The sequence below is a fragment of the Carcharhinus amblyrhynchos genome, chromosome 33 (genome assembly GCF_965287045.1).
Source record: "Carcharhinus amblyrhynchos chromosome 33, sCarAmb.v2.hapA, whole genome shotgun sequence".
NCBI classification, from domain to species: Eukaryota; Metazoa; Chordata; class Chondrichthyes; order Carcharhiniformes; family Carcharhinidae; genus Carcharhinus; species Carcharhinus amblyrhynchos.
In genome coordinates this window covers 3,901,198-3,910,851 of record NC_137356.1, presented here as the reverse complement: position 1 = coordinate 3,910,851, position 9,654 = coordinate 3,901,198, and the positions used below count along the sequence as shown (strand labels likewise).

The window sequence follows — 9,654 nt, the reverse complement described above, 5'->3', positions numbered from 1 at the left end:
TGTTTGATGTAATAGATGATATAAAGCTCTCCATTCCCGCACCAGCTCATTGTCCAGCTCTGCATCCGTGTCCACACTTTCTGGCAGAATGTCTGGGGAACGAGCTTACGATGATTTGGACGATTTCAGTATTGACAATGAACCCAAACAGAAACAGGCGAGGCGGATTCCAGGTAAGTTTTCACTCAGTGAAGGTAGGAATCAGTGTGTCAGAGAGAACATCCTTTTGATTTGAGTATCTGGTTGTGTTACGAACATGAGTTTCTTGCTGTATTGAGTGAGGGAGGAATGGTGGTGAGAAATATTTCACAAAGGGAGGTTGTTTCTCTCAGATTCTTGCTCTCTAAGTTACCGTGCTGTATTTGTGAAACCTCTTTGCAGCTTATTGTTTGCTTCTTTGTCTCAACTGTTTGTACAACCTCACAGTCACTTCACATTCCACCTCCATAGGCAGTACCTTAGAAACTTTACCCTACAGAAGGAGGCCATTTCGCCCATTGAGTTTGCAAAGATTCTCTGAAAGAACATCTCACCCAGGCCAACCACTTCCTGCCATATCACCCTAGCCCCATGCATTTCGCGTAGCCAATGTACTGAACCCACACATCTTGGGGCACTAAGGGGCAATTTAGCCTGGCCAGTGCGACTAACCTGCACATTTTTGGACACTAAGAGGCAATTTAGCATGGTCAATCCATCTAACCTACACATCTTTGGCCACTAAAGAGCAATTTAGCATGGCTAATCCATCTTTCCTGCACATCTTTGGACATTTTAGGAGCAATTTAGCATGGCCAATCTACCTAACCCGCACATCTTTGGACATTAAGGGGCAATTTAACACGGCCAATCCACCTAACCTGCGCATTGTTGAAGTGTGGGAGGAAACTGGAGTACCCAGAGGAAACCCACGCAGACACGGGGAGAACATGCAAACTCTGCACAATCACCCGAGGCTGGAAGTGAACTCAGGTCTTTGGCATGTGAGGCAGCATTGCTAACCACAGTGCCACCGTGCCCACACTTAGATACGTCACAGGTTAAAGCAAAATATGACACCAAGGCACATAGGAGAGATTAGCACAGGTGGCAAAAAGCTTTGCCAGAGAGGTTGGTTTTTAAGTGGTGTTTAACAAGAGGATGGAGAGAAGCAGAGGGGGTTCGGGAGGAGATTGTAGAGTTAAGGATGCAGGTACCTGAAGGCACAGTTACCAGTGGCACAGTGACTATGGTCTGAGATCTGAGAAGGTCACGAGGCCAGAAGATGTTACAGAAATAGGGGACGGGTCCACATCAGGGAAGGATGTGGAAATTTACAAAAATGTGACGAGTGCAAAGCATATCTGACTGCAGAGGGACAGGAGTTAGAGGGGAGACGGCGGTTAGTGATCATGTCACCAGATTAGTAATCCAAAAGCCCAGGTTAATGGTCTGAGGATGTGGGTTCAAACCCCACCACTGCAGCTGGTGGAATTTAAGCTCAGTTCAAAAACCTGGGATATAAAACCATGAAATCATTATTGTGAGAATGAAGCTGTTCTTGAGTCGGTTGGTACGTGACCTCAGACTTTTGTATCTTTTTCCCAACGGAAGAAGGTGGAAGAGAGAATGTCCGGGGTGCGTGGGGTCCTTAATTACGCTGGCAGCGGGAAGTGTAGACAGAGTCGATGGATGGGAGGCTGGTTTGTGTGATGGATTGGGTTACATTCATGACCTTTTGTAGTTCCTTGTGGTCTTGGGCAGAGCAGGAGCCCAGACCAAGCTGTGATACAACCAGAAAGAATGCTTTCTATGGGGCGTCTGTAAAAGTTGGTGAGAGCTGTAGTCTCCTGAGAAAGTAGAGGCGTTGGTGGGGCCTTCTTAACTATAGTGTTGGCATGGGGGGACCAGGACAAGTTGTCGGAGAACTGGGCACCTAAAAACTTGAAGCTCTCAACCCTTTCTATTTCATCCCCGTTGATTAGACATTTGACAAATTGGATCCTGAATTGGCAGGAAGCAGAGGGTGATGGCGGAAGATTGTTTTAGTGACTGGAAGCCTGCATCCAGTGGTATTCCGCAGGGATCAATGCTGGATCCCTTGCTGTTTGTTATGTACATTAATGATCTGGATGTGAATGAGGGGAGCATGATCAGTAAGTTTGATCATGATCAGTAAGTTTGTAGGTGACGCAGAAATTGGTGGTGTGGTAAATGGTGAGGAGGAAAGCCTTGGGTTACAGGACGATATAGACAGGGGGGGTCAGATGGGCAGAACGGTGGCAAATAGAATTTAACCCTGAAATGTCTGAGGTGATGCATTTTGGGAAGAAGGCAAAGGAATGCATAATGAAGGGATGGACACCAAGAAGTACAGAGGACCAGTGGGTGTGTATGTCCACAGATCTCTGAAGGCAGCAGGACAGGTAGATAAGGTGGTTCGGTCACAGCTGGAGCACTGTGTGCAGTTCCAGTTGCCACACTGTAGGAAGGATGTGATTGGACTGGAGGGGGTGCAGAGGAGGTTCACCAGGATGCTGCCTGGGATGGAGCGTTCCAGTTATGCAGGGAGACTGGATAGCCTGGGTTCTTTCTCTTGACAAAGGGGCAAGCCCTGAAAGCTCGTGGCGTTTACTACCAAATAAACCTGTTGGACTTTAACCTGGTGTTGTGAGACTTCTTACTGTTAATTTTTCTTGGAGCAGAGGTGGCTGAGGAGAGAGGGACCTGACCGAGGTGTGTAAAAATGATGAGGGGCAAAGATGGGAGAGATAGGAAAGAATTTTTCCCCTTAGTTCCACCCCATCAGTCTACTCTTGGCCATCTGTACAGTGATGGACCAGCAACACTTACTCAGCAAGAACAGTTCCTGTTTCGCCAGGGTCACTCAGCCCCTGACCTCATTATAACCCTGGCCCAAACACGGACAAAAGAGCTAAACTCAAGAAGTGAGGTAAAAGTCATTGCCCTTAACATCAAGGAAGCATTTGACCAAGCGTGGCATCAAGGCGCCCCAGCCAAACTGGACTCAATGGGAATAAGGGGGAAACTCTCTGCGTTCCCAGCACAAAGGAAGGTGGTTGCGGTGGTTGGAGATCAATTATCTCAGCTCCAGGATATCTCTGCAGGACTCCCTCGGGGGAGATTCCGAGGCCTAACCATCTTCAGCTGCTTCCTCAATGTCCTTCCCTCTGTCATAAGATCAGAATGAGGATGTTCGCTGATGTTTGCACAATGTTCAGCACCATTCACAACTCCTCAGGTACAGAAGCAGCAAATCCTGGGTAATATCCAGCTTTGCTCAGAGGGTGGTCTGAACACAATAACCAGGCAATGATCATTTCCAACAACAGAGAATCTAACCATCTTACCACCATCGCTGAGTCCTCCCTATCAACCACTGAGCAGAACCTCAACTGGACTAACCAGATAAACACTACCAGAGCAGGTCAGATCCTGTGGCGAGTAACTCACCTCCTGACTCCCCAGAGCCAATCCGCCATCTAAACACAACATAGGGACATGGTTCGATTCCCGGCTTGGGTCACTGTCTGTGTGGACATTGCATGTTATCCCCGTGTCTGCGTGGGTTTCCTCCGGGTGCTCCGGTTTCCTCCCACAGTTCAAAGATGTGCGGGTTAGGTGGATTGGCCATGCTAAATTGTCTGTAGTGTAAGGGGAATTAGCAGGGTAAATATGTGGGGTTACAGGAACAGGGCTGGGTGGGATTGTGGTCAGTGTAGAATCGATGGGCCAAATGGCCTCTTTCTGCACTGCAGGGATTCTATGAACTTGCCTGGGTGGGTGCGGCTCCACTCAACACCATCCAGGACAAAGCAGCCCCGCTTGATTGGCACCCATCCTCAAACATTCACTCCCTCCGCCACCGACACTCAGGGGCAGCCCTGTGTACCATCAACAAGATGCACTGCAGCAACTCACCAAGGCTCCTTCCATCAGCACCTCCTCACCGCTTCCACATGATGTGGAAACCTCGGAACACCACCACCTGGAATTTCCCCTCCGAGTCACTCACCATCCTGACTTGGAAACGTATCGGTTGTTCCTTCACTGTCACGGGGTCAAACTCCTGGAAACCCCTCCCTAACAGCACTGGGGGTATACCTACACCACGTGGGCTACAACAGTTGAAGGTGGCAGCTCACCACCACCTTCTCAAGGGGACAATAAGGGGCAGATAATAAATGCTGGTCTAGCCAGCCACACCACATCCCGTGGAAGAAAGTATTGACCAGTCCAGCTGATTTAGCAACAGCAACTTTCCAGATTTGTTTTACATTTCACATAAATAGTTGAAGGAGCATTGGAGCTCCTGCAGGGAATCACTCCTGTCTCTGTGACAGCACTCTTGTCTCTGAATCAGAGGTTTTAGATTCAATATCCAGTCCAGGAGCATTTAATCTAAACTGACAACCTACTGCAATGCTCAGGGAGAGGTTGGCAATGAGAGGCTATGGGTGGCACAGTGGGTTAGCACTGCTGCCTCACAGTGCCAGGGATCCTGTGTTCGATTCCCAGCTCGGGTCACTGTCTGTGCGGAGTATGCACGTTCTCCCCGTGTCTGCATGGGTTTCCTCCCACAGTCTGAAAGATGTGCCGGTTAGGGTGCATTGGCCGTGCTAAATTCTCCCTCAGTGTACCCAAACAGGCGACTAGGGGATTTTCACAGTAACTTCATTGCAGTGTTAATGTAAGCCTACTCGTGACACTGACAAATAAAGCTAAAGGGAGCCTCCACCTGCCCTCTCGGGGGTGGGGGCTAAAAAGATCCTAAGGCTTTGTTGCAAAATAAGAAGGGAGTTCTTCCAGATCTCCTGGGCAATATTTATCCCTCAAAAACAGATAATCTGGTGCTTATCTTGGGACGGTTTTGTGGGATCTTGCTGTGCTCAAACTGGCTGCTGCATTTCCTCCCTGAGAGAAGTAGCTACATTTTAGGAGAACCTCACTGGTTGTAAAGTGGTTCAGGACATTGTGAGGAAAGGGAAGCCACTGTTTCTCTGTTATTTTGAGATGAGCAAGCTCCTGTGATTTGCTATTGACCTTTCCAACACAAAGCTTTGAAAGAATCTCGGTGACCAGGGAGTTAATATGGCAGCAATTATATTTACCCGTCATTTTGAAGGTTTTGATACTATTTAACGCTCTAATCAGTGCTGTGTTTGAAATCTCAGGGAGCCGATTGAAGTCAATCTTCTCTGGAAAGATGTTGATGTTCCTCATCTTCATCCTTCTGAGTGTCTTCTTCATTCTTCTGGTGACTGGGGTCATTAAATGTAAGTAACTGTACACTTCCTGCCCTCGTTTGCTTTCTTTCAATTGATTTTTGGGGTGTACTGGTGTTGAATTAACATAACATAGAATCCTTACAGTGCAGAAGGAGGCCATTTGGCCCATTGAGTCTGTACCATCAACAATCCCACCCAGGCCCTATCCCCGTAAGCACTCATCTTTCCCCTGCTGATCTCCCTGACACTAGGGGCAATTTAGCACAGCCAATCAACTTAACCCACACATCTTTGGATTGTGGGAGGAAATCGGAGGAAACTCAAGCTAGTGGGTGGAGTTTGAGGCTTGACGCCAAGGGGAGGAATTTTTTGGCCGTGCTCGCCCCAAGATGAGAAAATCTCTCCTGAGGTCAACGGCATGTTACATGGTCCTGTCCCGCCCGCTACGGTTCCCCTGGAGAGTGGGACAGGAACGTTCCGCCCAAATACTTTCCCTGATAACTGATTTAGTCACCAAATTGCAGCATTACACGCACTTTGTAGTCTTTTGGAGAAAGCAGTAAGCAAAGAGTTAAACAAATTAAAGAGAGAGTGACAGCCCCGATGGAATATTCTAACTAAAACAAAACATCAAAAGGAAACTTAACAAACTAAACCAAAACAATGATAAACTCCAGCGGTCTCGCTTTATAAGTACTCTATGCATTTTAACCAATGCTCTTCAATTGTGTGTCATTCAAACACACCCTTAACACCTGGGCATTATTGTCCCTCATTAGTTGAGAAAGGCTGATGGATGTTCTGTCAAATCACTGGAGGGCCTGGGTGGGATACTCTATGGGAGGACCAGCACAGAGCCAATGGACTGAATGGCCTCTTGCTGATTCTATGATTCGTGTGGTGAAGGTTCTCCAACAACAGACTCAGACTTGTTCAACGTAACACGAGGTTCCAGTAACAGCATTGTGTCCAAGTCCACTCTGGTGTGACTGATGGAATGACCAACACCATTTATTGAGACAAGTCTCCAAGAAACATCTGTGACACATTCTCCCAGTTTGAGACTAAGGCTAGTATTTTACCAGCTTGCCCGTGTCACCTGCAGATTCGTAATTCCAAATATTTTTAATTGAATTCAAATTCCACCAGCTGCCGTGACGGAATTCGAACCCGGGTCCCCAGGATGTTAGCTAACTTCCTGGATGAATATTTGAGTGATAATACCACCAGACCATCGCCTCCCACTTCTTCACCTTGGCAAAATTGCAGATATCAATCAATCATCCCAACTGTGGCCTTGGCGCATCTCAGAAAATAACTCAGCAAACTGGAAGAGAAAGAAATGAATCCGAATGTGGGTGGGGGAGTTGGTGGGGGTTGTGGGGGGGGGGGGGGGAGAGGAAGGGGAGGGGGAGGGAAGGTGAGGGGGTGGAGGAATGGGGGGAGGGTGTGAGAGGTGGGGAAGATGGAGGGAGTGGTGTATAGAGAGGGGAGGAGAGGGTTTCAGATTCCCAGTGTAATAATCTCACCAGGGCCAGTCTTCCAATATCACACTGCTTTATTAACGTAAAGAAGAGGGGATTTCAATGGCTTCCAGCAACACAAATCCTGAGGTCCGGGTGTGTAACACTCATCCTAGGCTAAAACCGCTGAGTTTAAACTCATTTCTCACTGGGAAAACTCACCCGTGCCAAATAGGGAGATCTCCACGAGATCTGTTGATGGTCACCCCCCCTCCCCCATGTCAGTCACAGCCGCCATAACATCCACTTCCCTCAGTGTTTTGCTTTTATTAACATATCTGAACCCCAATATTAATTCAGGACCTGGTTGATGGACATCAATAAATTACATCTTGACTGTCTGCTATCTCACGGCGCCAAGGACCCATGTTCGATTCCCAGCTCGGGTCACTGTCTGTGTGGAGTTTGCACATTCTCCCCGTGTCTGCGTGGGTTTCCTCCAGGTGCTCCGGTTTCCTCCCACAGTCCAAAGATGTGCTGGTTAGGTGGATTGGCCGTGCTAAATTTCCCCTCAGTGTCAGGGGGACTAGCTAGGGTAAATGCATGGGGCTACATGGGTAGGATCTGGGTGGGATAGTTGTCAGGCTCGATGGGCCGAATGGCCTCCTTCTGCAGTGTAGGGATTCTACGAATCATTCTCACCTCCCTGTAGGGTCACGGTGATTGCCACCATGTTTGTTGCTGGTAATTGGGTTTTGGGGAGTTTAATTTACAATCTCGCGGCTGCTAAATTAACTCTGCGATCAAATCCTTGCTGATTCCTCAGGTTCAAAGACCAATGAGACGGTGGAGGGGTTCCAGGCACAGGTCCAGATGCAAGTCTCTCACGCACTGAATAACGGTGAGTGTGGTGTCTGTGAATACAGTCAAATAAACTTCAAGTTTCACCTGGGAAAGCCCAAGAATCCAGAGTAAAGTTAACAGCTAATTAATCACTAATTAGCTTTCTGGATTAATAGAGCAGTGATAATACCCCTAGTCTGTCGCCTCCCCAAATCCTGCTATATATTTAAAAGGATGGCAAGTTGCTTTAAGAGCTGTTTGTATGATTTGATGGTGATGTCGTTAGGGTGCTGGCACAGGCAGCTCTGATAATTTTGGTTTGTACTCTGTACAATGCAGAGAATATCTCTTCCAATAAATCTGTCGTTAGTTGAATCTCTGCGGACAAACCACATCATTTCTTTTTTTATTTGACACCCACCTCCGCCCCCCCCACAACATAGTTAGAACATCACAAATCCACACATTGCAAATCTCTGGTGTTAGTTAATATCCTGTTAGGACTTGGTCGATAAGTGATAGAGAGGTGATGGAACTCATTTTCCTCGCATCGCGGCTCGCACCGTAGCTGGTTTTGTAAATTCCGATCTCGAATTCTGACTCGTTCCTCACATTTCAGTTTCGGACAGATCAGAGCTGAGGGAACTCGAGGAGCGTATTCGGAACGAAGTGTCACAGATGGGTGAAAGAGGTGAGAGGGACACAACGTTGGATGAGTCAACTGGCCGGTATGGTTCAATCACTGGGAGCTCAGTGAAACAAAGCCCCAGCCTCACTCAGAATTAACTGGGGAACACATTTCCACCAGACCATAAGACATAGGAGCAGAATTAGGCCACTCGGCCCATCGAGTCTGCTCCACCGTTCAATCATGGCTGATATTTTTCTCATCCCCATTCTCCTGCCTTTTCCCCATAATCCCTGATCCCCTTATTAATCAAGACCCTATCTATCTCTGTCTTAAAGACACTCAATGACCCGGCCTCCACAGCCTTCTGCAGCAAAGAGTTCCACAGATTCCCCACTCTCTGACTGAAGAAATTCCTCCTCATCTCTGTTTTAAAGGATCGTCCCTTTAGCCTGAGGTTGTTCCCTCTGGTTCTAGTTTTTCCTGCTAGTGGAAACATCCTCTCCACGTCCACTCTATCCAGACCCCACAGTATCCTGTAACTTTCAATAAGACCCCCCCTCATTTCCTCATTCCCATTCTAGCTCTCTGCAATGGGTGAATGTGCACTGGAGGGTATTAACTGAGGGAAGGATCTGGATTAGCTGTGATGGCCCCCATGCCCAATAAGCCAGCCTGTTGTTCCTGCCTGACCCACATGGTCTGCAACGTCTGGGGAACAAGTTCTCCAGAGACCTGAACAGTGCCTTCCAAGCAAAGAGGAAGCGAAGTTCAGGGAGTTCAGTCGGGAGCAGTGAAGGGCCAGCTCCTGTAGGTGGCAGCAGTGCCCAACCCCTCCCCAGCCTGGACCTCCAATCAGAAATGACTCAAACTCCACAGGAACCCAGTCCCCTCGCTCCCTCGCTCAGTGGAACCCAGTCCCCTCGCTCCCTCGCTCAGTGGAACCCAGTCCCCTCGCTCCCTCGCTCAGTGGAACCCAGTCCCTCGCTCCCTCGCTCAGTGGAACCCAGTCCCCTCGCTCCCTCGCTCAGTGGAACCCAGTCCCCTCGCTCCCTCGCTCAGTGGAACCCAGTCCCCTCGCTCCCTCGCTCAGTGGAACCCAGTCCCCTCGCTCCCTCGCTCAGTGGAACCCAGTCCCCTCGCTCCCTCGCTCAGTGGAACCCAGTCCCCTCGCTCCCTCGCTCAGTGGAACCCAGTCCCCTCACTCCCTTGCTCAGTGGAACACTGTCCCCTCTCTCCCTCAGTCACCTCTCTGCCCTCAATAATACCCCTCCCTCAGCCAATACCTCCAATAACAGCCCCCCCTTCACTAAATACCCTTCCCTCAATCAGCTCCTTCCACCAACACCTGCAGGAGCCGGTTGGCTCATTGCTCCTGGTCAGTGATCCTGTCACGGTCGAACAGCCACATGTCATCATGGTTAAAATTCATTAACCGCGTAAATCATCTCAGGATAATTTGTGTAAAAGAATAAGTGTGAGTGAGTCTGTG

General features: G+C 48.7%; 1 protein-coding gene across 1 annotated transcript in view; it reads left to right on the top strand.

The window, feature by feature from the left end:
* Positions 1-9,654, top strand: part of LOC145360971 (C-type lectin domain family 4 member G-like) — a 25,279-nt gene continuing 15,625 nt past the window's right edge. The window contains exons 1-4 of the mRNA XM_080216478.1: positions 1-173; positions 5,175-5,276; positions 7,518-7,592; positions 8,154-8,225. Of these exons, the coding sequence (XP_080072604.1) occupies positions 89-173; positions 5,175-5,276; positions 7,518-7,592; positions 8,154-8,225 (334 nt within the window). The 5' untranslated portion in view covers positions 1-88. The remainder of the gene's footprint in view (positions 174-5,174; positions 5,277-7,517; positions 7,593-8,153; positions 8,226-9,654) is intronic.